At 40.3% G+C, this 27,284-nt stretch overlaps 1 protein-coding gene across 29 annotated transcripts in view; it reads left to right on the top strand.

Moving 5' to 3' along the window:
- TNRC6B (trinucleotide repeat containing adaptor 6B) overlaps positions 1 to 27,284 on the top strand; it is a 139,698-nt gene that overhangs the window by 94,262 nt on the left and 18,152 nt on the right. For 14 of the 29 annotated variants that reach the window (XM_072037333.1, XM_072037282.1, XM_072037337.1 and 11 more), the window contains 15 exons: positions 123 to 2,450; positions 3,387 to 3,545; positions 5,539 to 5,583; positions 7,779 to 7,957; positions 9,196 to 9,270; positions 10,525 to 10,570; positions 16,401 to 16,549; positions 20,134 to 20,259; positions 21,355 to 21,486; positions 22,000 to 22,095; positions 22,218 to 22,392; positions 22,687 to 22,821; positions 23,023 to 23,199; positions 25,235 to 25,381; positions 25,577 to 25,672. In XM_072037333.1, coding sequence (XP_071893434.1) covers positions 123 to 2,450; positions 3,387 to 3,545; positions 5,539 to 5,583; positions 7,779 to 7,957; positions 9,196 to 9,270; positions 10,525 to 10,570; positions 16,401 to 16,549; positions 20,134 to 20,259; positions 21,355 to 21,486; positions 22,000 to 22,095; positions 22,218 to 22,392; positions 22,687 to 22,821; positions 23,023 to 23,199; positions 25,235 to 25,381; positions 25,577 to 25,672 — 4,065 coding nt within the window. The remainder of the gene's footprint in view (positions 1 to 122; positions 2,451 to 3,386; positions 3,546 to 5,538; positions 5,584 to 7,778; positions 7,958 to 9,195; positions 9,271 to 10,524; positions 10,571 to 16,400; positions 16,550 to 20,133; positions 20,260 to 21,354; positions 21,487 to 21,999; positions 22,096 to 22,217; positions 22,393 to 22,686; positions 22,822 to 23,022; positions 23,200 to 25,234; positions 25,382 to 25,576; positions 25,673 to 27,284) is intronic. The other 15 variants (XM_072037342.1, XM_072037369.1, XM_072037294.1 and 12 more) reach the window with 7 other exon arrangements.

The raw sequence follows: 27,284 nt of genomic DNA, 5'->3' as shown, positions 1-27,284 counted from the left end.
AACTTATTAGTGGAAATAATAATCGATGGTGTCAAAAAAGTGATGTTTGGTGCTTGTAGATACATAGTATTGAGTATTAATGACTTTCTCGGGTCTTTTTTGTTTGTTTTTCTTCTTTTTAGATTCAACAATTGGAGGTGCTGCTGCTTCAAATTATGCAAATTCCACTTGGGGTCCTGGAGCCTCCTCCAACAGCGGCACCAACGCCAACCCAACTCACATCTGGGACAAGGTGATTGTAGACGGGTCTGACATGGAAGAGTGGCCTTGTATTGCCAGCAAAGATGCTGAGTCTTCTTCCGAAAACACCACCGATAACAACAGTGCCTCGAACCCTGGCTTGGAGAAGAACGCTCTGCCAGGAAGCACCACTAGTAACAAAGGAAAAGGAAGCCAGTGCCAGTCTGGAAGCGCTGGAAACGAATGTAATCTTGGGGCCTGGAAATCTGATCCCAAGGCTAAATCTGTTCAATCTTCCAACCCTGCTGCCGAGAGTAACAATGGACTAAGTAATTGGAGGAACTTGACTGGACAAGATAGAATTGGTCCTGGTTCTGGCTTCAGCAACTTTAACCCAAATAGCAACCCATCTGCTTGGCCGGCACTGGTTCAGGAGGGCAGTTCTAGGAAAGGGACTTTGGAATCTGATAGTGGTAGCTCCAATGCACAGATTAGCACAGTAGGTCAGACCTCTAGGGAACAGCAGTCAAAGATGGAAAATGTGGGTGTTAACTTTGTCTCTGGCAGAGAACAGGCTCAAATTCATAACACTGATGGACCAAAAAATGGAAACACTAACTCCTTGAACTTAAGTTCACCAAACCCTATGGAGAATAAGGGAATGCCCTTTGAAATGGGCTTGGGGAACCCTTCCAGGAGCACTGACACCCCTTCACAAAGCACTGGAGAAAGAAAGACTGGGAGTGTTGGATCTTGGGGTACAGCTAGGGGGTCTTCTGGAACTGACACAGTCTCTGGACAGAGCAATTCTGGAAACCATGGGAACAATGGAAAGGATAGGGAGGACTCCTGGAAAGGAGCTTCTGTTCAAAAACCTAATGGGTCAAGAAGTGATTCTTGGGATAACAATAACCGGTCTACGGGTGGTGGGTCTTGGAACTTTGGCCCTCAGCATGCAAATGAAAGCAAATGGGGTGAAGGGAACAAATTAACATCTGGGGTCTCTCAGGGAGAATGGAAACAGCTGTCTGGGTCTGATGAACTGAAGATTGGAGAATGGAGTGGTCCAAACCAACCAAATTCTAGCACTGGAGCATGGGACAATCAAAAAGGCCACCCTCTTCCTGAAAACCAAGGCAATTCCCAGGCTCCCTGTTGGGGAAGATCTTCCAGCTCTGCGGGAAGTGAGGTTGGAGGTCAAAGCACTGGAAGCAACCACAAAGCAGGAAGCAGTGACAGTCACAATTCTGGACGCCGATCATATAGGCCTACACATCCCGATTGCCAGGCAGTCTTGCAGACTTTGCTGAGCAGGACTGATTTGGACCCCCGAGTGCTTTCAAACACTGGCTGGGGCCAAACTCAAATTAAGCAAGACACCGTGTGGGATATTGAAGAGATGCCACGGCCCGAGGGGAAGTCTGATAAAGGAACTGAGGGGTGGGAGAGCTCTGCCACACAGACAAAGAACTCAGGGGGCTGGGGCGATGTACCCAGCCAAAGCAATCAAATCAAGTCTGGATGGGGTGAGCTCTCGACCCCAACAGAGTGGAAGGATCCCAAAAATACTGGAGGATGGAATGACTATAAGAACCCCAATTCTTCTAATTGGGGAGGGGGAAGACCGGAAGAAAAATCGTCGTCTTCTTGGAATGAAAGCTCGAGTAAGGATCAGGGGTGGGGTGGACGGCAACCTAATCAAGGATGGTCTTCTGGAAAGAACGGTTGGGGAGAGGAAGTTGACCAAACAAAAAACAGCAACTGGGAAAGTGCAGGAAACAAGCCAGTGTCTGGTTGGGGTGAAGGTGGGCAAAATGAGATTGGAACTTGGGGTAACGGTGCAAATACAGGCTCTGCTTCAAAGGGTGGATGGGATGATTGTAAAAGAAATTCAACGTGGAACGAGACGGGTCGACAGCCCAACTCCTGGAACAAGCAGCAGCAGCAGCACCAGCAGCAACAGCAGGAGACTTCTGGTTCCTGGGGTCCATCACCACAAACTCCAAGTAATGGGCGACCTCCAAACCCAAACTGGAACAGCGGACCGCAACCAGCTGCCCCCAAAGATGAGGAGCCTAGTGGCTGGGAAGAACCTTCCCCACAGTCAATCAGTCGGAAAATGGATATTGATGATGGCACTTCGGCGTGGGGAGATCCTAGCAGTTACAACTACAAGAATGTGAACCTGTGGGACAAGAACTCGCAAGGAGGACAGGCCCCACGGGAACAGAGCCTGCCTACTCCAATGACTGGCAAATCACAAGCATCAGGTTTGTTCCTTTCTTAGCAAACTCCTATATGTGAACATCAGCTTTATGCGCACGTAGCCTCCAGTAACAGTTTTTATTTCATAAGAAGAAAAAATGAATATTTGATCCTGTATTTAAAGTGTCTTTAATTTGAATCAGTCAGTCCTCTGCTGCGTCTGCCTCAGTAACTCTGATCTGAATATTGGTCAGCTTCCCAGGAAAAGAAAATCTGTTAGCTGACAAATATTCTTAGACAGGCTGAATTCTCACAAAGCTTTTATTTAATTACTACAGAAATAGGGAAAAATCCCATACTCAGTCAAAATTTTGTGCTTTGATACAGTTATATATCTTGCAATTGGGTGAACCTGTGATTTAGTTGCTTAGCTCAATTTGGCTCTGCTGTTTGATAAAGAATACTTAGCAAAGTACTTTGTTCTTTGAAATAAGGACAAAAACCCACAAATTTAAATAGCATGGAAATAATTTATGGGGTTACTGTTAGATAATCCTTTCTCTGACTTGGACATGCTTTAAGGAATACTGTTTCATTTTGATAAGTGTTTCAGATATGTCCTTACTCTTTCTCCATTATATGAAACCCCCAAATCATAGAATGGTTTGGGTTGGAAGGGACCTTAAAGATCATCTACTTCCACCCTCCCTGCCATAGTCTGGTGCTTTTGGTTAGTTACAAGGTCACCAGATTGAATAGCCGTAGATGTGGGTTCATGTTTAACCTAAGAAGAGGTCAGCACGTTCTCTCTTTTCATCCCTAGAGGTCAAAGCCCACTGTTTGATGGGAACAGTTGTCAGTTCTGTTTCACCCTCACTATTGAGACCCTAAAGTCCTCAACAAAAGGAATAAAGCAGTAGATTGATGACGTGGTGCTGCACTGCAGTAAATAGTTGATTGTCTAAATGGTCTGTAATGAAAACTCTTTCTCCTTTACGCAGTCTGGAGCAAAAGCACTCCACCTGCTCCAGATAATGGTACGTCCGCCTGGGGTGAGCCAAATGAAACCAGTCCCGGGTGGGGTGAAGTAGATGATACAGGAGCATCGACTACAGGCTGGGGGAATGCACCTTCCAACGCCCCGAATGCCATGAAATCTAGTGAGTACAGGCCAGATACCAGTTTCTTTGTGATGGTCCTGGAGATTTTTAGTATTTGGCTTTTTGATAATACATCAACCATGGAGGAATTGTCACATGAGGCCTAGAAGCTCTGTTGAATGTCGTGTAAGATTTTGATGGATGATTGGTTAAGTTCTTACAAATAACTGGAACCTTGCCTTTTTAAGGTAGTGGAGGCTTTTTTAGTACTGAGTGGTTAAATGGACCGCTCTGATCTGTGCAAGTGTTGAAACACTAGAGCATCTGAGTGAGGAAATGGTCCTTTTTCTTGCATCTGTTCCTCTGTGGCTGCATACCCATTACTTAAGGTATGAACTTGTTACGCGCTGAATCACCTTTTCTGACCACATCAGGAAAAGGAACGCACAGTTTATAGAAAGGATTCACAGCAGAGGTGTGTAACATGCCTTTGAACGGACCTTTTTGCTGTATGAATGGAAAACTGTCTCTGAAGAACTGAACTTAGTCTTGTGGTTGAACCTAAACATCTGAATGTTTTCTACATAACCTTTTTAAAAGGTTACTTTCAAGTTAGAGTTTTACTGTATTGAGAGTTTCATTTGCATGGAAATTATTCCTGATATAAGCTGTTTGTAGAACTTTAATTTATTTCACTGTTTTTATGGAAAAAAAAAAGAGCAAACAAAAGCAACTGCCTGACAATACAACATAGCAATTTATAACTAGAGCCATAATAAATAAGCTGACTTTTGGATAAGAAGCTCCGTTTAGGAAATAGCAATAATACATGACTGTTACTGAACTTCAGTGATAATACCAACTGTAAAACTGTTTCCAGTTACAAGTTGCTTTTGCAAAGTGTGATCGTTTGGAATGAAATGTTCTGTACAGACTGTATTCTGTTGTGTCATTCTCTCTTCCCCACATTCCAATTAAATAATTTGGCCATTTATGAAACAAAACTGGAAAAATCCATTAACGGTTATAGCAACCTTCGTTGGGTGCCTGTAGTGCGGCTTGTGCCTGCCAGATGAACTTGGCACTTCTCAGGATGCTAGCTTTTTTTCTAGATGGGTATCTTTTTTCATTTGTAAAAAGCTACATAAAAATAGCCAAAATAAGAGGCTCTGAGATACTAGTGATCCATTGAAAATTCCGTGGATTTGTTAATACTTTAGATAGTCTTTAAAGACTATAAATGGTCACTTGCTTACTGGTCCTTACTGGTCTGCATATGTGACATAACCTAAGCTATAGCATGTGTGTTCTGCTTTGTAAGTAAGCTGTTTCCAGCTCTGGAGGAGCAGAATCTAGGGAGTTTCCCTGTTGTGGCTGTTTGAGGTTGTGGTGCAGTAGGACACCAGTTCTGAGACCTCATTCCTCCTGTGTGACCGCTCTCAACTCCTTTCTTATTGGCACCCATTCAGAATAAAGGAGGAAGCTGCATTGCTAAGGGGAGATATTTAATGTATTGGATATGCTGGAAGAAGAAATTGGGACAAAGAGCCTGCAAAGATGTGTTTTATGGTTGAAAGTAAAGAGAGGAAATAAAGACCAGCAATGGCTGGAAAAGAGAATGAGAGCTTAAAGCCAAAGAAGGAAGTGGGAGATGAGGTGAGATGAAATTGAATGAGCAGAAGAGGTCCTGAAAAGATGTTCCCTGTGTGAGGAGGAGGTAGGACAGGTGAGAATCACGCAACCAAACAAAAAAAAATTCAGAGTCTGGAATGAGAGACTGTCAGGAATGGGCATGTTTTTGGTAGAGTGTCTGGACTAGAAAAAAGAAGTCTGAGGTGAAATAAAATTGCCAAGCTTGGGAGAGCGAGTACTCAGTTATACTTCGCAGAGAATATTCTGTTCTTAACTTTGGAGAGGGAAGGTCAAGATGGGAATTGTGCCATTACTGCTGGTGAAAGCCACTGGCATAATATCCCATTCCTCTGCAATGCTGGCAAACACAGATGCAAATTAGCACTGTCATTATTCATAATACTGTCAATTCCATTGATAGGAGTCCGTGCAGCTGCTATGAAGGTTTCAGCTCAACTAAAGTCATGTGAGTGTCCATATGGTACTGCCTTGTGGAATATATTTTAGTTTGTTGTTGTTTGTAAATTATGACAGACTTGATATAAAAACTAAAGGGGGTTGAGAAGTCATGTAGTCAAAAGTCTCCGCAAAGTTAATTTTCTCCATTGTTTTACATGTTTCCTGATGATTCTCAATCGAAAGGAGGTGGGTTTTGCACAGGACCTGAAATACTCAAAGCCCAAAATGGGTAGTGGTGTTGTTTTTTTTTTTTTCCCTGTGGCATCATAACTGCTACTGTGAACCCAGTTATCCAACAAGTAATCAAGTTTAATTACATGAGAGTGATTGGTGTGATCCCCATTTTGCATTTGGTGAATTGAGACATGAAGATTTTGCAAAAATGTATTTTGATTTTGAAATCCCTGTTTGGGCAACTAGGGATTGGGGTTTTTGAGTTTACCTGTCTTTGTGTAACTGCACAGGCCATATTAGTTCCCTTGTGCGGTGGTATAGCTGCATCTGACCTGGTGTTGCACATTCAGGAACTTAAATAAGTGTTACTACCCACTTATTCAAAAATTTCTTACTTACTTACCAGCATTGCATTGGAGTTCTCTGACAGAAGTAGGAATAAGTCCATCTTTTTCTGTAACACCGTTATTTTGTCCTTAGCTTGAAAGCTTCGTTTGCCTACTGTAGCTATTCGTGCCTCCTCACTCAACATACGGAGAAAATAAAGCAGGAGCTCTACCAACCAGTCATCTCTGCACCACTGGCCAGATTCATGGTCAAGTATCTCAGACCTGAGAGCTGCCAAAGCAGAAAAATACTCTCTGGTCATGTGGTTAAAACCAGATCACAGTGCTATATTTAAACACTGCGGCTGGAAATAAGTTAAAGCTTGTAGCCGTTCCTGTGTAAGTAGCATGATTAAAGGATCAAGAAGTAGATTTTGGTGTTTGGACCAGGATGTCTGCTATGCAGTCCTGAGTTCTGCTACACAAATGAATAAACATTGAACCTTTCCTGTGAAGTAGCTGAACTGTTGTTCATGGTGGAATTTAAATTAAGATAGCTCTTAAACTACAGTGAAATGCTGCTGTACTTATATTCAGCATGGTAAAGTTCTCCTTGATAGATTAATTACATTTCAGATTTCTACTGCATCGTTACTCCTGATTACCACACTCAAACCCCATACAGTTGAAGGATTAGTGAAGAGAAAGGTGATGGAGCTCATCTTTAAAGATGAGTGCTGGGGAAGAAACACGCAGAATGTGGAGTTAAATACGAAGGAGAGCAGTTGGATAGTGGACAAGATGAGGATTTGGCTTCTTGTTGGCTTGTCAGTAGAGGTTAAAATTGTAACTGACAGCTGATATTGAAGAGTAACAGAAAGAGAAAAAACAAGGAGGGACAGAAAGGCCTTAGTCTGAATTGATATGCTGAATCATAGAATGGTTTGGGTTGGAAGGAACCTTAAAAAACACCTGATTCCAACCCCCTGCTATGGGTAAGAACACCTATCATTGGACCAGGTTGCTCAAAATCCCATCCAGCCTGGTCTTGAAGAGGTTGTAGCTTTCTGCTAATGGTATCTCTGTTTAAACAGAACTGCTAAGGAGTCATTTTAGTGGCATTGCTGACACCAGAAATTTAAGTAGAGGGCTTTTTGGACATTCAACTAGTTTTGGTGTTACATATACTAGAGTGCAACGTCAGGGTCTTCCCTTCAGATACTGCTTAGTTGTTACTCATTAAAGTTGTTTGTTTCTATCCTCTGTGAAAGAGTTCAGTGTGATGGAAATGTTAAGTGGAAGGAAGAGAGGAAATCTTTCTGAAACCACCTGAACCAGAGTCCTCAGCACCCTTTGTGTTTGCGTGTGTGTGTTCTCAGAGTCTTTCATTTACACTAGAAAATAATAGGTTGCCTTCTAAAGAAATCCAAATGCAGCTGTAGTTACTTAAAGGAAGAAGTCCCTTTGATTTTTTCTGTAAGGATTTGATGTTGCTTTGAAATAATTGCAAAATATGACAGGCTAGCATGCCACCACATCTCTTGGATTTTGGGTTTCATACACAAGCTTTTACAGCTGTTAGAATACACTTTTTTTTTTGGACTTTTTGCGGTTCTGACAGTCTCAGCTAATCTTGCAGTGTCAAATCACCTGCTGCGTGGCATCGCGGACTTGCTTTTGAGCTTTCTTTTCTTCTCTGAAGGTTCTAAATCTATGCAAGATGGCTGGGGAGAGAGTGATGGGCCAGTGACAGGAACGCGTCACTCCAGCTGGGAAGAGGAGGAGGAGGGAGGAGTCTGGAACACAGCAGGCTCTCAGGGAAGCAGTTCCTCCCACAACTCAACAAGCTGGGGGCAAGGAGGAAAGAAAACACAAATGAAGGTAAAACACTTGAGTGATTCATAACTGCTGTGTTGTCTGAAAGCAGTATGACTGATACGTTAGAGCATTTCTAACAGATCTTCTTTTAAAAGGTATTGCAGAATTCAGCTAGAAAGGTTCCTGTTACAGCAGCGTAAAGAATGTGAGGTTTCTGGATTTGTTTTAATGTGTTAACACCTGTTGTGACTAATAAATCTGCCAGTAGGTGTCAAATTCTTCCAGTATGTAGGCTGCATAGCCTAAACGAATTACTAAATGAAACTGAGCAATAAGTATCCCAAGGCTATTGCTCTTCTCTTGTTGACGCATCTTTCTGTTAGGCTGCTGCTGTTCTCCTTGCACAGCTTGCTGAACTTCAGATTCCACAGCCCCTTTGGCACATGCACTCCTGCTTCTACTGCCTGTTGGGTTTGGGTCTGACTTTTATGTTTATTACTGGTGACTTTTGGTCTCAAGCAGGAGTTTGGCTACGGCCTGGAATGAAATGCTTTCTAAGGCTTGTACGTGTTAAAGTTCTCTAGTACAATGATGTTTGGTATTGTATTAATATTAGAAGACTGTGCTTTGTCTACTGATCAGCTACGCAGGGCAGACTCAAAAGGTGAGTGCAGAGCAGTTTCCAAGGATGTGGAAATACTCTTGCGGTAACAGAGTGGAGTTCTGTTTTTGCAAAAATGATTCTTGTGAGCTTTTTCTTCACTTAAATGTCTTTTATTTTAACTACCAAACCAATTGTCTTTTTTTTTTTTTTTTTTTTTTTAAATCAGTATCTTTTCTGACCTGTGTTCAGTTTTGGTTTTGATCACCTGCAAATTGCAGTGAGGCCAGATTGAGAGCCAGGTCTGCACAGTGCCCATGTAATAGCAACCGTATTAAAGGGAACAAAGCCAAGGAGAGACCTCTATGTGATGAATTAAAGAATCTATTAAACTGTAGCAGGAGAGAAAAACAGCATTCACAAAGCTTTCCAGGTTCTAAAATGGAACTGAAGGTGTGATACGCATGCTACACAGCAAGCATTTATCTACTTCAGTATACCTGAAAATGAACAATTATATAGAGAAAAAAAGAAGTATTTTGTTAAATGTTTCCAACCATGCAAAAAGTTAAAGCAGTGTATTAGGAGATGAATTTCTGTGACACCAGGATTTTCATTCAACACTTGTGCCTCCCAGGGATAAAACAATTTAAGAAATTGAAAAGATGCTTACATGTTTTTTCCTTTTATTTCTTTTTAGTGCTCATTAAAAGGAGGGAATAGCGATTCATGGATGAACCCTATATCCAAACAGTTTTCAAATATGGGCTTGCTAGTAAGTGAATTATTTTAAATATAAATCCCAACCTTTTTTCTTTAAAAAAACTGTTTAAATAAGTTAAAAGATCAGGTATTTTACAGTGTGTAACTACATATTTATCTGCGTTTACTTTGTAGGCATGTTGATCATACTGCCTATAATAGCTGGATATTCAGCACTTCCTTGATAATCAGAATGGTTTCTCAACAAGAAAAAAAAACAACAAACTCTTTACATTATGACAGCTGTAGTTCTACAATTGCAGTTTCCTTGCAAATAATCGGTGGGCTTTTTTATAACATGCTGTTTAGAGCAGTCAAGGTAAAGGCCTCAGCTCATGACTGTATTGTCAGATACCTGTCATTTGTCCAAGGCTCTTCAGGTTTCTGAATCTCAGTCGCCTGTCAGAAAAGGAGAGTTACAGCTTCGTTATGTTTATTTAAGGGCTGTGCAGCAAGGTCTTTTTTAGAACAAAAAGAGCTCGGAATTAAATGGTACTTACGGATGGATTGGAAATGTGAATAAATAAATGGGATATCATAGAGAGAAAAGACAGATCTGCAAAGCAGTACCATAAAAATACTTGCATATAAAAGTGTTTAACAATTTCTGACAGCGGTTTGTCAAACATTTTATAGAACATTGAACCAACTGTAATCCTGTGATGCAGGAACAGCATGTAATGCAGGCTAGCAAAAGACACTGTAGAGGTTTTGTGACAAGCCAAGGGCTGCACAGACTGTCACTGACATGGCTTGGATTAGTTTGTAAAGCCTGGTTCTGAGGCTCACATTCAGTCTGCTAGGCCACCGATGCTTCTGAAAGCTATGGGAACACGCTGTCCTAGACTGCCAGCTAGAGAGTAACTTGGCAGTGTGTTTCAAGATTTGATGACTTGACAGGTCATGAGGATGAGCTATCATTTTGGCCGCTACTTCAGTATTTCATCCCTTGACCACTGGAACATGAGGACAGAGGTTCATTTCACAGAGCAGCTGTCTGTCCATCTTTCTCTGTCTGTAGCATGTGTTCATGTGTCTGGTTTCATTTCAGTAAACTTGCCACACACAGGGTTGGAGGGTTGGGGGGAGGTGTGTCTAGGGTGATGTGAGGAATTGTTATATTCAATATTAATTTAGGATGGAGCTCTAATTAGAGCAAACCTGCTTTTCCTTAATTCTACCTTTAACCATCAGGGATTACTTTCTGAAAAAATCCTCAGCATTTCACAGAGGTCAGAAATTAATGTTGTTTCTTTTTTTCTTTCAGAGTCAAACTGAGGACATTCCAGGCAGTAAGATGGACTTGTCTGTAGGTGCGTATCATTTAATTTAAATGCATTTGAATATGACATCGTGCATAGTATTTTTACATAGATTGTATACCGTGCTTTGAAAGATATAATCCTTACTTTTTAGTGCTCCTCATGAAACAGGGACGCAGTGATAGCATCTGGTATCTTGCTTGCAAGCTTTTTGAATAGTTACACAGCTGATGCTGGAATGCAAGATGAGGATGTATACCTGCACAGAACACAGCTGCAGCTTGGGAAAGGGAAATCCTATAGGACAGTTTTGATCCATGTAGGTTCATATTTATTGTTACTGTTTCAAAAAAGTGAGAGTCCTCCTTTCCTGTATCTCTTGGCAGTAGGACATCCTGATTAGCATAGTTCTCTGGAGGTGATGCAAGGTAAAAGACTATCTGTTGCTGAGTCCTTCAGTTGCTTGCCTCAGGTTATTATGAGTTACTGCTCAGTAGAACCAGATTTTTCACTCTTGATAGCTTCACCACAAATACTGCGCAGCTTAAGTGGGATGGACTGTAGGGAAAACACTATCCTAAATAAGAGTAGCAGTGCAATTTGCATATCTAGTATGCTCTGATACAACAAGAAAAGACTTTGTCTCGGACTGCCCCAAAAATTTGCCCTTAAAGAATACTAATGCTCTAAGAAGATGTAGTCTTTTCATCATCCCTTGCAATAGCTTAAGTCACAGCTAAGTTTTTTTTCCTGTCTTAACAATACATGAAACCCAACTTAATTCAGTCTTCCTATGGAAGTAAAATAGGAGAAGTTCTGTGTTCTTTCTGAATATATTAGTTGTCTGATAACGAATAAGGCAGTAGCCCACCTGGTTTTAAAATAAAGTCTGTTCCAGCTACAACTTCTCCAGACAGGCCAAGGAAAGTTCACAGACATTCATGGAAAGTTCAGGGAAAGCAATCCTGACAAATCTTACTCCCGAGACTTTGCAGAGTGACTACAAAACCTATTGGGCACTTGCTAACAGTGGCAATGTGTTTACTGTGCTACAGGTCTAGAAGTATTAGCATCTTCATCCATCCATTCAAAAACAATGACCTCTCAAGGTATCAGCATCAGCCCAGATCAGCGTGAAGCTTGTCAAATCAACTATTTTGATACAGAGAGGTCTTGATATTCTCCACTGAACACAATTCAGCTTTTATAAATACCTGTTACATATTCCTTTCCCTAGGCTTCCTTTATTCAGGGAAAGGAATCACAGCTACTACAGATATTCTTAGAAAATGAATGCTCTTTTCTGTGCTTTGTTTTGGTGTTTTTTTTTTTGTTCGTTTGTTTTGGGAGGGTTGGGTTTTCTTTTTTTAAGGCAGGCTTATTTTTATCTTTTGGAAGTTGTATAGTTTGATAAGCTCTTGCAAACAGGGACATGGAGGGCCAGTCTAGCCACTTGAGCCAACTCAAGATTTTCTGGGTGTACCTCTTGTGTAGTTGTGTAATCTAGACATTTTGACAGTTTCTTTGACATTTCAAATGAGTATTTGTCAAGTTAGTGCAGGGAAGTGAGGATTCACAGTGCAGGTGACTGGTCTGTTCATGGCTTACTTTCTCTAAACAGAGCTGTGGAAGAAAGGAAAATATTGCCAAGTAACTTTTACTCAATGAACAAATGAACATAGTTCAGTTCTGTGCGTGTGTCTAAGTGGCAGTGGCAAGACAACTGGTCTGATGTCAAGTCTCTTTGCACCAGTGCTGTCAACAGGTTTAATAATAATTCCTCACCTGCAACTATTGTAGCATTACGTCTGCTAATGTAGCTGAGGTTTTCTCAGCCAAAAAAAATCTGTTATATGGAACATCCTTTAATCTTCTTGTTACCCAAGGTAGAATTGCAGTAATCAAGGCTTAAGTCAAATATGAACTCCAAATTTAGTATTTAGATGCAATCTGAATAGCTGTAATGTTTCTCAGCTTAAAAATTATTACAGTCTTAAAATGTACATTTTTGTGCTGTATCACACCTTATAGAGGATTAAAGGGAAGTTCCTTTTTTCACAAATAGCTTTCTTCCTCTGAACAGTGAAGGATCCCAAGAGATGTTAAGAGACGTACGAGATGTTAAAACCTGCCTTTGTAGAGTACAACTAGATCTGGGGAAAGTAGCAGAATTTTTTCGCTCCACTTCAGCTTCAAACAGCCTCTTCCATGCACGCTGTGTTTGTATCGTGCTTCTCTAAAGATCTTTTAGGTAGAGATAAGAATGTTCAGTTCTCATCTGCCTTTAGCTGCTGCTGCTAAAGAACAGATGTAAGAATATACAAATGAAGAGGATGGTAGCCTTGGCTTGGGCTGATTATAGCTCTCCTGGTTCTTCATCTCCAAATTAAACTTTTGGATCTTTGGAACTTTCTGTCCTCAGGGATCTTAAAGGCCATCAGACCTTGTGAGGGAAGGTAGCTGATGCTCAGCACATCCTGTGAAATTGCTGCAGTAAGGTTACGTGCGTTGTCTTGGTGTGTCACACTTCTGTTCTTTAATGTGTCCATTAATGGGGACATTCCTGATCCTTGGTACAGGAGTCTATTACAGGTTGTATTCCATTTCAAAGAGTAAGAATGTAACTGAGACCTTTCTACATATTTTGTTGTTACTTTCTTTTTTGCTTAGCAGTTCCCTTCTTACTTATGGCTCATGCTTTTGGAAAGTATAAGCTGTTTGCTCAGTCTTTATCTACTTCTAAACCTGAAAAGTTGGGCTTACTTATAAAGTAGGCTTTTTCTTCAACCACTTCTGTCAGGTTTACAATATACCAGGCTTTACTAGCCAGGGAACTCCAACATGATATTTTCCCAGTCCGTGGATAAATGCGCGTTGATCTCTGTTAAATCTGTGCTTGGAGACCACGCGTATCAAAGAAAATTTTGGCTTTTGTATGCGCAGAGCAACTTGGCTCTGATTATCATGCATCCTAAAATAGGTCCAGTTGTCATAGTAATTGCCATAGTAATTCTTACTATGTTGGTCTCAGTCTCCTTTTTGAAAAATGTGTTGCTTAGGTTGCAGGGTGCTAAAACTGCCTAAGAGAAAAGAGGTGGATCAATAGAACGCCTTAAGCAGATCTTCTTTCTCTTCTTTTTTATCAAATCTATTCCACAGATAGCTTGTTGAACTTTAAAAATAGGATACAATTATCTACTGTAATCTCTCCCAGTATGTAAGTCCTGAGGCATGAAGTTTGATAATACAGTAAGTAGTGTGTCAGGACCACTTAAATGGGGAATTAAAAGATAAAATATTGACAGCCACCTTTGTCTTTTTTTCATGGATTAGCTGCAGGTTTTGCAGATGACAGAATTCTCACATCCTCCATGAGGACTGGGAAATTCATTTCTAATTTCTGTTGATTCAAATGCAGTCTGTGCTGTTGTCTGTTGTAAATACATCTAAATACATCGCAAAGCCCTAACCAGATAGGGCACTTGGGTGCAACACCTCAATGTGTAAGCACATGTGCATGCTGAGTAATCTTGGATGATGTAACTTCATGGCAAAGATGTAAAACCAGTATCTTTAAAACGTTTTAATTTTTGTGGTCAATCAGAAAACATACTTCAAATGGTTTTCTTTAGCATTACTTTCACCACACTGTGGATGTATGTATTTTTACCACATTGAGTCTCTTGTTGCAAAAGCTGTAGGTAACTTTGCTCAACAGCAGTTTCTGCTTTCTATTTCCCAGTATACAGGTTCACACTATATATATAATTTTATTTGCATGGAATTCAGTCAGGTAATTTCCTTTAAGCTGTGTGCATGTGGTGGGGGAAGATATACTTCAAAGCTTTTTTCCTCACTAGGGTGTGAATGTGGTCCTTCAAGCTCATTTCATTTTGGAGTTTTCACCATGTTTCTTACAGCTCTTAATAGTTGGGAGAAAAAATCCAAGAACCGATGTCTTCTCTTACAAAGATGATCGGACTCTTAACATGTACTACACGTAGAGGATTTAGGGTTTTGCGTTTAATCACTTTAAACAAGTGCTATTGCTTACTGCCGAGGATAAAACCTAAACTTTTCAGATTTTAATGGTCATCTTGTACTGTCTAAGGTAAAGCTGGTCTTCAGCCACCTGCATTATTTACAGCTTTTGTTAGCGAGTCCAAAAGACACATTCTCACAATGGGTTTCAAGGTTGCACTAGAATTTTCTGTGACTGAGATAAATGAATGCTATCATCTCTTAGCAAGGCCCTGTTTATACTGAAGTTTAAGTAGCTGCCTCAGCACTAAGTGGCGTATTCATGCTCGAAGCCTTTGAAGGTGCTCTTTAATGCCCTACATATTATTTAACGAGCCATGTTGCGTGGCATCATTCAGTAATGTTTGAGGAGTTGATTGGATCATCAGGATAACTGAAGAGACAAAAGGGTGTTTCTACTGCTAAGTCATCTTGAGTTGGCATTGACCCAGTTTCATATCAAACAGTGATGCAACTCTGTCTCCCTTTCATTTTCTTTTCAAGCAACCAATAGGCAGCGTTGCCTGTCTAGAATTAAAGCACACAGCCTTTTGGTAGTGCTTAGCTGGCATTGTGCATGGTGGTTAGATGTAGATATTGACAGGATTTAAGATGTACCTGATATTTTGTGACTGCGTTTGCAGAGACAGTTCAAACTTTATAGGATATGTTAGAAAGGCACAAGCCCATCCAGGTCAGTGTGAGTCCAGTTACAAGCCAAGATACGGAGGTGATATGTCAGTGTTTTTGTGATAGATGATGTTGAAGGCATCTGAGAAGACGGAAACTGGATCAACTTTCAAAGCTGTGCCAAAAAGAAAAACCCATGTAATTAGTGGTTGAATTCATAGGTCTTCATCAATGACATACCTATAGTTATTAACAGTTTGCAGTTGGACGTTAACAAGAGATACTGGCTTTGAAAGCTTTTTTTTTTTTTTTAGAAGGTAAGTGTTTTGAGGATCTCAGAGTGATCAGTTGTCTTTTGTATATGATAAAGACTTCAATGTTTTGTCAGTGGTAGGATATCATATCCATCACCAGCTTTCTTTGTTGGAAGATGCTAAGTTTTGACAGGTTTCTTCAACTGTTCTCGGAAAGGCCATCTGTGCCCCCAAACCCAATTACTTAAAACTAAAAATACCAATAAAGCTTGTTTGTACCATGTTGCTCATATTTTAAAATTAAGATGTTTTCTATCTACTTCAACATAACACTGTTCATCTAAGTGCAAAATATGACAAATGAAATTGTTCCTTGGCAGCAGCTCAGTATGTAAGGTAGAAAACTTCCTTCAGTCAGGACTTGGCTGATGATCTGCTTCTAAAGAAAGTGTCTTGTCCACTGTGTATGGTGGTTTTCTCATTAATATCTCTTCCACTTGCTTCACCAGATTACTCACTAAACAAAGGCAGGAGACTGAAGAAGTTGTTTGAAAAGTCTCTGTTACTGGCTGTAGAATTATTACATACAAGCTGAGAGAGATTGGCTGTCTGGTGCAGGGAAGTTATGCTAGGTCAGAAGATTACTGGTGTTCAAGAATGTAGTCCACGTTACTGTAGGAGAATTATGATCAAATTCTTTATATCTGTTCATAAATTGTGAGAAATACTTCACGTTAAATTCTTTAAAGTAAATTGGCTTGTTCCGTCTTAAAAATGAAACTTCCTATTTTATTTTTTCAGTATCTTTTAATAGGAACTGCGTGCTTTGCTAAGTGGTAAGACAAATGGAATTTTTACAAGACATATATATACAACAGATCTGATCTTAAAGAAGTTTTCTTCATCTGTGAACCTGCTGTCATGAAAGACAACAGAGGTTGTCACTAATTTTGCTGCCTTTACTCTTTTTTCTACAGGTGGTCTCCCAGATAAGAAGTTTGAGGTAGATAAACGAGCCATGAATCTCGGGGATTTTAACGACATAATGAGAAAGGATCGATCTGGGTTCCGTCCACCTAATTCCAAAGACATGGGAACTACAGATAGTGGGCCTTATTTTGAGAAGGTGAGAGAAATATCTTTAGATAAACTAAATTCAGCCTCTGTGTTTGAGGTCCCAGTTTTTATCCTATTCCTCTGGAAGTGCTAAAAATTCAACAACCTTGGATGAACTCAACAGTAAAAGGTGTGAGGGAGTTACGTTTGTAGAATGAATGTGTTTATAAAACAGGTGTCAGGTATGCATAGGCAAACTAGATTATCTAATTAGAATAATGCTTTTTATTCTAGAACAGACTTCTCTTTACATGGAGAGAAAGAAATTATTTTGTTTTTCTTGGAAGGGTGAATGACTGGTAGCAATGAAATTCATTACAGGTTTCATCACAATGATTCTTATGGCTACTGATTACAATCATCTACTGTAAAAAAAAAAAGTTTAGATCAAAGTAAACATAAGTAATCACAGTCTTCCAATTTTTTTCCTGCTTTCATGTCTGTGATTTATTGGAAACACCCTTTCTAAATTCTGTAACCCCTTTTGCTGTATGTCCATGTACTGTGAGCTTCTGTATGACATCTGTTTCTCTGTGACATCTGTTACATGTTATGGTAGCATTTCTTTCATATTCTTGTCTATTTTAAGTAGAAGCTTTCACTGTTGTTATCAAATATTAATTGCTTCACATTATGAATTGGAAAGTGTCCAATAGATTCAAAATGTTATTTTTTTTAAATACAGTTTATCACATGTAAAATGGAAAAGGTTTAAAAATTCTGTAGGCGTGTTAGTGTCTGATTTTTTTTTAAACTCCTCCATTTTGGTATAACAGGCCAAAAACAGTTTAGTCAACTCCCTCTGGTGGCCCATTTAATAAATACCACGAGTAGAGCTAATGCTTTCTGAACATAGATGGTGTTTGCAGGTGTGTGGTAACATTAGGAATTAATTCAAGATTTGTTTCTGTAGTGGTAATAGCCACTGTCGGAAGCGAACCTTCTTACTCAAAATATATTTCTAAAAAGAAAAAGGATTTTTTAGGGATTTATTGAGCATTTCCTTGGACCAAAATCTGAATTGTCAAATGATAATTTGAGTTGGAAGTGTTGTCCTTGTAATTGCTATTACAAATTAACTTTGCTTCTTCCTAGTCACTCACCGTCCCTCTTTCTCTCCTCTTGCATTCTGTTGCTTCACTAACCAACTCCTGCTGTTGGCTAACTGCTGCTTCAGCTGACTTTGCCTTTCTCCAATCAAGATGGGTGCCTTGGGGATGAGGCTCCCTGCTCTCCCTTCTCCCCTTCTCCCAGCTACAAGCTGTCTCCCTCTGGTTCCACACTATCCAACGTCGGCCTTGGGGCAATCGGCTCAGGGCTCAGTCCCCAAAACTTCGCTGCTAGACAAGTAAGCAGGCCACCTTATAAGATGCATTGTTATATGGCTGCAACCTGGGCTTAATCCCGGTTAGCTGGTTGCTTGCATTTCTTTTCCTACCAAATAAATACAGTTAATGGAAATTACAGCGATACCCGGACATTGAGAATCCATTCGCTTTGGTTGCTGTCATCAAAATGTATTCCTTCTGCTTTTGTTGGCCTCTTACTTCCTGAAGCACGGTGCAGCAGCAGACAGATTTGCTTTTCAGAAGTCATGAAGTTAATGGAGAGCTATCTATTCTAATTGATGTTTTAAAATCTAGTTAGAGGCTGGTGGATTGCCCCACCATCCCCCAACACTGATTTTTTTCCAGCCTCCAACCCAGTGACCTCGTATGCAGGAATGTGCCTTGAAAAATTTGTGTTTGCCTGATGCCTCCTCCCCTCCCCACAGGCCATGGGAAGGATTGATTTAGCAGCCTTGGAAAATGGTTGAAGTAGTGATGTTTTCATTCTGTATATGGAGGAATGGTGGGGAAGAAAGGAAGTAGTTAACTGTAGTTGAGAATAATTCCTGGCTTTTACGTTTTGCATCATACTAGGAGAAAACGCTGCAGGAATGCTAGGAAATGAAAGGACAGAACCAAAGTATTACACGTGGACTAGCTTATGTAGGCACATGCTTGACATGATGGCGTTTCTTTGTGTTGTCTCTCTGTTTCTGTGTGACACAATAAGTGTTGAACATCAGATTCAGTCCAAAATTTGTAGGCAAGTTCCCGAATTCAGTGTACAGAACTCCACGGAGCTTTAGAGAAGTCTGAAAGTGTAGCAGCAGCAGCAGACCTCTCAAAAACTTTAATACGTAGTTGAATCCACTGAGTCCTTTCTGAATCCTTTTGTCTCTTAGACAAACAATACGTATATATCCTATCCTCTTACATGCTTAATGACACCCTGAGCTGCTTCTGAAAGGCAGGCTCTCTTAAGGCAGTAAGATGTGATGGGGGTGAATGAGCAATCCGTAATGCTGCCAGTACAGAAGCAGAATGAGAGAATTGTGTTTGAGCAAAAAGATAGTGAAGGATGCCCGGTATTACGGTGGAAGGGAGGCAAATTGTGTGATATTCTGGCATGTAAGGGAAGGAAGGGTTTTGGAGAAGACGTGGAAGATCTCAAATTTAAAGAAAGGTGAATGATGTTGGGGGCAGTGATGTTGGCATGGAGAAGAAGATACTGGTGGCTGAGGGCTGGAAAATGGGCAGTTTAGAAGCCCTGGTATGTGGCAGAAGCAGGCGTGGATCAAAGAGGTATACGGGGGCAGATGGGAATTGCTGAAGGTCTTGAAAATGAAAGGACAGGATCATGGCATGGGAGGACCTTTTGGAGTATCAGAGAGAAATACATCAGCTTCAGCTTTTAGAAGCAACAGCATGCAACTGTAAGCTTAGACTGTCTGTTACATCTCCTGTGGCCCTTTGTCAGAAGATGTTAGAAAAAGGCAGTCTGCTCAGAGGCTAAAATAATGGAACACAACTATGAATTTTCTTCACTTTTTTTCTTTTTTTTTTTTTTGTGCAGTAGGGTTTATTATTACAGAAGTTCCTTAAAAAACAGTAAATAGTTCTCATTAAAAAAAAAAAAAAGAAACAAGTATTCTTAGGAAAAAAAATGACTAGGAGGAAAAACAAAAACATTTTTTCACATTTGAAAATTTACAAAAATAGGGAAAAAAAATCCCAATCCAGAATCCTGAAGTTTTCACATTGAAGGAAATTTTTAATGGAAGTTTTGAATTCTAATATATTAGTGAAAGGCCTGCAGAGGAAGTAATAGACTTAGGAGAGATGCCTTGACAACCCAGTCTGACCAAGTACCTGACTTTTCTAAAACAGTGGCCAAAAATTCTCGTTGGCGCAGTCTCACCATACTTTTAAGCTAGTGGAATGTTTTTTTTAGCATGTTGTTTGTACTCACAATTTCCATTTCCCAACATGTAAAATGCAAAACAGCAAACACAAGCTTTGTCATGTGCTTTGAAATACACGGATGAACATGACTGCTCAGCGTAGAGGAGAAAGAGCCTGCATCTCGAAAGCGTAGTGCAGCAGTCTTAATGCAGGTGGAATGTTACTGAGCGAGGGCAAGCATCTCAGCAATTCATAGGATACTCTGTTTAAGTCAGTACTTGCCGCATTATTTATACATAGTTAATAGCATAGAAATCCATTATCCTGAAGAATTCCTCTTCTCACTACTGCTTTAATTTTATAGGGTGGCAATCATGGTTTGTTTGGAAACAGCACAGCACAATCGAGGGGCATGCACACACCAGTGCAGCCACTAAATCCTTCCCCCAATATCCGGGCGCAAGTGCCTCCCCAATTTCTTTCTCCCCAGGTAAGGAATTTATAGTAACTGGTTACTTGTAAAGAAAAGAAAAGGAGGAAAAAAAAAAAAAAAGCTACAGCCTCCAGACCACATCATTGAGGAGACTTATACGTATGTCTTAGTCTTGACTTGATGTTAAGAAATAAACAGCATAGATAAAAAAAAAAAAAAAATTTTAAGGCCTTTGGACCGTGAATTTTAAAATTCATCCAGAGATCGAATTTTGCAGAAGGATTAGCCTTCTTTCTCTCATTCCAAGGCAGTTGTAAATGCTCACTACCAGTATTCTTAAATCTGAGTGGATTCAGAAATCCTGTCTTACATAGGCATTTGCAAAGTATTTACAAGTAAAATACTCGTGTGAAAGCTGAAAGTTACTCTGAAGTGAGACAGTTGGCTTAATTTTTTTTTCAAGCAGTTTTGTCCTGTGCTTCGTGTCCCCCTGAATAAGAGGCCTGATGAAGGGCTACGTGTTGCATTTACTTTGCAGAACTCTCTAAGACCTCAGGCTCTCCAACTGCACAAGTTTACCTTTTGCTTTGCACTTGGTGAAGACTTTTGGAGTTTCTCTCAAATACTCTACTTGTGTAACTCTCAAACACGCAGGGAGAAACGGGGGGATTCTTCTCCACCTACTCCTGTCTTTTACTATAGCTTATCCAGCATACACAGAGATTAACTCTTTCTGTGAGGCACTGTTTCTTTGCTACAGTGACTGCCTGAATGCCTTTCTTTTCCCTTGTCGAGCAGTACATTTTTAATGTGATAATGCAGTACTGTGATTACTGGTTAGCTGCGTATATATCAGGATTTTAATCTAGTGCAGTCTCTAGCAACTGACTGGTTTGGGGAGGAACTTGTGTGTGTGTGTGTCTGCATCTGCACATGTAATATTGTATATTGTCAATCAAGTGAAAAATTCACTCTGCTCAAGCCATAGATTATGTACGTTTAAATGTGATGTGTTAAGAAATCTGTAATGTCTTTCCCAGAACACCACTTAAGATTGGTGTCCTACCTATTCCTTTATACAAATATTCCTACTCTATCATCTTTTCTGGTAGCGGTGCATTTCTTGAGGATGTGTAATTGATTTTCGTGCAGGTTTCGGCCTCCATGCTCAAGCAGTTCCCCAACAGTGGCTTGAATCCAGGTCTTTTCAATATGGGGCCCCAGCTTTCTCCGCAACAGATTGCCATGCTGAGCCAGCTTCCACAGATTCCTCAGTTTCAATTAGTAAGTAGCTAGTAATCTTGTGAGACAGACAGTTTACAAATCGTCTGCTGCTTTCTTTTTACGTTTGTTCTAATTCTGTTTCCTTCTAATGATCTTGTGTTATTTTTTTGTACAAATATTCCCTGATTGTTACACATGAAAATAGTCCTGTTAGGGGCCAGTGGGTAATCCAGACAGGCTTGTGTAATTACTGTGAATGTTGCAGTGGGATGGTAATGATTCTCAGCAATGTCTTTGTATTATAGAAAGCAGTTGTTTGTTGATTTTCTTCAGACTTAGAGTCTCAGCAGTAGTACTAGTAATACTGTTGCATGATGTGAAGTTAGAAACAATTAACAAATGTACTATTCTTCTAAAGCTTTCATTAGTAATTCTATTTCATTGTGAGGAATGAGAAACAGTTCACCTTTATGTACGTTGTAAGTAAAGCATTTGCAGTTGAGCAGCTCCTGGCAATTGCATTTCACTTGAAGAACCCTGAATTTCCACCCTTCCCCCCCACTTCTCTTGTAGGCATGTCAGCTCCTCCTTCAGCAGCAGCAGCAGCAGCAGCTGTTACAGAGCCAGAGGAAGTTATCTCAAGCTGTGCGACAACAGCAGGAGCAACAGGTGGGGCACTGCTTCTGTCAATCACGTGAAGCATAAAGCGTGGACTTGCCAGAGAGCATGGTCCTTTGAATCTCTTTCGAGTTGCTTCAGTATCATGCCTGGTTTTTTGCTTTCATTTGCAGATTGCTCGTATGGTGAGTGCCCTCCAGCAGCAGCAGCAGAGGCAGCCTGGTATGAAGCATTCACCATCCCACCCTGTTGGGCCTAAGCCGCATATAGACAGCATGGTACCCAATCCCTTGAATGTGGGTCTCTCAGATTTACAGACCAAAGGGCAAATACCTGGATACAGTTCAGGTAAGTGCTCCCGTGAAACGAGTAATTAATGTATAAGCGCTAGAGCAAAGGTTACAAGAAATGTCAGCTCTTGATAAAATTGCATTACTTTTCATTATAAGAGAAGAATACAAACCTAATGTCAAAATGTATCTTAGAGGCATGCTGACTTAACAGACCTATTTTCCAAGTTCCTTTCTAATATTTCATTTGCTGTGCTTGAATTTTAAATTCTTGATTGCAGTGCCGCCTGATTTAAGGGTGTTTAAGCCAAAAAGAGCAACTGATAATGGCTTCCATTTGTTTGTTTCACAGGCTTCGGCTCAAGTGGCATGGATTATGGCATGGTGGGAGGGAAAGAAGCTGGAACAGAATCCCGCTTTAAACAGTGGACTATGATGGAAGGGCTGCCCTCTGTGGCTTCTCAAGATGCCAATATGCACAAAAATGGTGAGAGGGGATTGGTTATTTTGAGAGTACTCTTAAAGTAGCATCTCACCAGAGGTGAAATAACTCAGGTGAAATTGCTTAAAGGTAGTTAACATCTTAGCTCATCAGTATGCATCTTAACTTTTTTTGGTTTTGGTATTCTATATTCTCATAAAGACCCCAACCTTTCCTGAGCGCAAATGTCTCTTTTTAATATTTCAGGTGCAATAGTGCCCCCTGGAAAGGCTCGCGGAGGGTCGCCCTACAACCAGTTTGACATAATTCAGGGCGACCCACTAGGTGGCCATGCAGGCCCTGCTGGTGATAGTTGGTTACCTGCCAAATCTCCACCGACGAACAAGATCGGAAGCAAATCCAGCAACGCCAGCTGGCCTCCAGGTATTACATGAGGGCAGGGGCTATGCCCCAGCTTTACGGTTGATGTGCTGGAACCTTTCATAAATAACTGCTATAAGGAAAACGTTTGGTGTATCGTATTTTTTAAAAACAAAAATGTTGAATTTCCAGTAAAAAATGGCAAAGCTAAGTAGGAACTAATTGATGAATTGCCTGAATAGTCTTTTGTGTAGTTTTGTGACTTTACATTTCAGGAAATTTTCATGAGAGCACCTGTCCACAAAATACGTAACACCAGCTCCCTCCTTGTATTCATTCCTTTCTTGTGTTGTGTTAGGATGAAAAAAAAAAGGGGTTAAAAATCAGATTGATATGGAATCAGAAAGCAAAAGTTAAAAATCTACCTTTTTGTGATGATGGGAACAGAATTTTCCTGTCCTGACCTTTTTTAATTTGAGGATGTTTGAACTTTTCCTCTCAGAAATGGTTTATAAATATGATCCACTGTGGAGCACAAGGCTTCTTTTGCTAGCAGTATTGGTACAAAATGTGTGTACTGTGCTGTTTGTGGTTCATATTTGCTTGTGCTGTGTAAAGAATAGGAGTACTGCCATATTTCAATAGTTCTCAACAGTCTTGTGGCTTTAGTAGAAGTTTCTTTCTTTTTGGGTTACAGTCAGCAGTAGCATATTCTTAAAAGTCATCTAGAGTTTCACTGGCAGAAATTTCTGTCCACCAGAAAACTCAGTATCTAGGAAAAATATGTATGTACTTAAACAAGCACATAATCTTCTGTGAAACAGTCGCTAAACCCAGACTAGTGTCCTTGAAGTTGCATGGATTAATCACCAGTGTTGTTCAGCAAATAGCAGATGCTTTGATTTTCTCTGTCTGGAATACTCTTATATTCCAGGACAACATTCCTTGCTGCAAATTATCTGCTGTGTACCCGCTCAAGCACAAAGAAATAAAGGTGCAGGTGCATCTCATGGGTAAACCAGTAGGACAGACCTTGCATCAGCAAGACTGGGAGTCTGTGCAACAGACAGACAACAGCAGGAAGCCTACACAAAGTAATTAGAAATCGTAGTGTCTAACTACGGCAAAAAAAATATTTTCTGATGAGGTAGAAGAGATTTAAAGAAATAGCTATCTCAGGAAAGTCTGTGCACCCACAATGTTTCATACTCTCTGAACTGGCTAACTGTTCCAGACCAACTTTTAAAGACTTTGCTTAACTTGATTTTCAGTCTTGCCAGTTTTCAGAAGTCTTTACAAAAACAAGACTCAGACTCATCTCTTACCTTGTCTTCAGCCATTCCAGGTCCTAAGCTGTGTTCATGGATATTTTATTTTGGAACAGAGACATTGAGTGTGACGTGACTCGTTTGTGATGAGACCTGAGAATCTGCTTTGGGTGGTCCTTAAGCATAAGGTGGTGCTTCAGGGGACTGCGGTATTTTATCAGTAGCTGAACAGATTCCTTTCTTGGTGTGGAGCTAGTTGATCATATTAGGAATTTTGATACCTGTTAGCCTAGATTATGTTGTAGAGTTACAGAAGATTAGGAGCTGATGACTGACATCGACAAAATCATGAAGGCAGTGGGTAAGATAAACACAGAATTTTAATTCTGCAAATGCTGCGGTGTTAGAACTCCTGTGCAAATGGTGGAACTAAGATAGAGGATATTTCTTATGTTTTCACTGAGATTCTCCTGACCGTGCAGTATTGCAATCTAATACTGCCCTTCCTGTGACAACTTTTTGAACCAGTAGTATCAAGTTGTCTTCTCACAGACGTGAGTCATAGTCTTGACTATGCTGTTACATACGAATAGTCAAAGGAATGCTGTATGCACTTCCACCACTTCTACGGTTATTGACCTGTGTTCAGTCACTAGAGATAATGCCATGGGAGGAAATATGAAACAGATTTTAATTAAGAGAAGTCTGATAGTCTGATCTTGTGAGGAACAGTGTAGAAGACTTTTATCCTCTAAAATATCGTCCAGAATTAATTCCAGTAAATGGCATTCCCCTCTCTGCATCTAACTCTTTTTTCCCTCCTGTTGCAGAGTTCCAACCAGGAGTGCCATGGAAAGGTATACAAAACATTGACCCTGAATCGGACCCCTATGTGACCCCTGGAAGTGTGCTGGGGGGGACAGCCACATCTCCCATTGTAGATACTGACCACCAACTTCTGCGGGACAACACCACAGGTAAAATGTCACGCTGATATCCGAGAATATTCTAACGTGCCTGTCAGAACACAATTAAGTCTACTTAATCGTGTCTGTGTATCACGTAAAAGGTCGGCATTGATACAAATTGTGGCTTTTTTGAGATTTAACAGGATAACAGAAACTCTAAAACTGGCCTACTCTTCTCTTTCTCTCTCCTTCTCCCTTTGATAGGGTCTAATTCTTCCCTCAACACCTCGCTGCCTTCACCTGGTGCCTGGCCCTACAGTGCCTCTGACAATTCCTTCACCAACGTTCATAGCACTTCAGGTATGCGGGCTCCAAAATTAACCTGGACAAAACATTTTCCACTTATTAACTAGTTTCTCCTCCTTATTCCACCTTGAATATTGAGCCTTTCAGTGACTGCTGAGGAGGTTTGGAAATAAAAATTGGAGTGGATGATTATCATTTTCCTTCTGCTGATAAAACATTCTGTTGTAGTTGCTCTAAAAAATTTGACTGAAAGACACTTGCCCTTTTCCTGGTACAAAAATTCCTGGTTACACAGGTTAAAGGATCGCAGTGAGCAGTAGATGTAAAAGAAAAAAATGCAAGTATGATCCATTGACACATGTAAAGGGGGACTATCCTGTTTATTTTTAAATACCTGCTCCTGTATGTATGAGGTAAGGAATTAGAGTAATAAGGCAGGTGACTTTATTCATCTTAACTTTAGAATATTGGGGGGCTGTGAAGAGAACGCTTTTCCCTCACCTTTTATAACACTCATCGTTCCCTGAAACCTGGAGACAGAACATTTTTAAAGGACTAAAGGTCTTAGTCAGAGGTCTTTTGATGGTTGGCCTATAAACAGTAATTTAGATGTCTGCCTCAGATTCTTGGTAAGGCCTACAAAGCTTTCTTGCAAAAAAGGGTCTCTGCACGCACTTCTGAGTAGGAAACTGGAAATTATCGTTTCTGATAAGTAATTGAGATTTTGAGGTGCTTGTAAATACCGGAGTTTTCTTTTGAGACATCCTTGTATTTGATAACTACATAAAACTGAAGAATTGAGTGCAGATACCAGCAGTGGTTAACATGGCTGAGAGCTGCATCTGGCCGGGACTGTATGATTTTTCCATCTTAAGGGATAACAGCTATGTTCATATGTTAACTTGACATCTCCACAAAGCCAGCTGAAAATCACACTTGCCCCTCAAGAAACACAGTGTTCCTGGTGCCAGTTTGTGGCATGACTTTGGTTTGAAGCAGTATCTGTGTATGCAGCATTCCAATGACACAAAAAATTTCTCTTTCATAGCCTGGGAAATGGAATGGCATGTATCAGCTCCTTACTTCTGCTTAATGTTGTCTAGCACATAAGGAAACCCAAGAGATTGGAGGGAAAAAACATTACTGAAGTTGTAGCTGAATTGAAGAAACCAGACCGCTATCTGGCATAAATCCATAAATCTCCACAAGTTGTTAAACTACACACCAGTGTTAAACAGATGGAAAGTGGGTCATCGGAATCAGGGATTTGGAATTTACAAATCTATAAAACAAACTTGGCCAAGTGAAACAGGGTTTTTTTAAGCGCTTCTGTATACTTTCCTAGGTTAGAGCTTGAAACCTGCTTACTGCTGACAGTTACTGTCACTGAAATGTGGTGATCTGAATGTAGAAGGAAGCATGCTTTTACTTCTCGCTGTAAATGTTACGGTCATGAGTCCCAAACGTATTATTTTGTAACATCCTGTCATGTTGTAAATCTGGATTTTTATCCCTTGTTTCAAATCAGTAATTTACTACCTTTTGTTAGTAAATAGAGCTTAATGCGTGTATTTGCACCCACACAAATGAATTCTGATGAAGATAATTGGCACAAGTGCCTTTACTCCTAGATTGCTTTGTCTGTGCTTGCTGCTTCTGATTGCAG

This window comes from Anas platyrhynchos, chromosome 1 (assembly GCF_047663525.1).
Source record: "Anas platyrhynchos isolate ZD024472 breed Pekin duck chromosome 1, IASCAAS_PekinDuck_T2T, whole genome shotgun sequence".
Lineage (NCBI taxonomy): Eukaryota > Metazoa > Chordata > Aves > Anseriformes > Anatidae > Anas > Anas platyrhynchos.
Note: the sequence above shows the minus strand (reverse complement) of the source record. Positions and strands in the feature narration are given on the sequence as shown.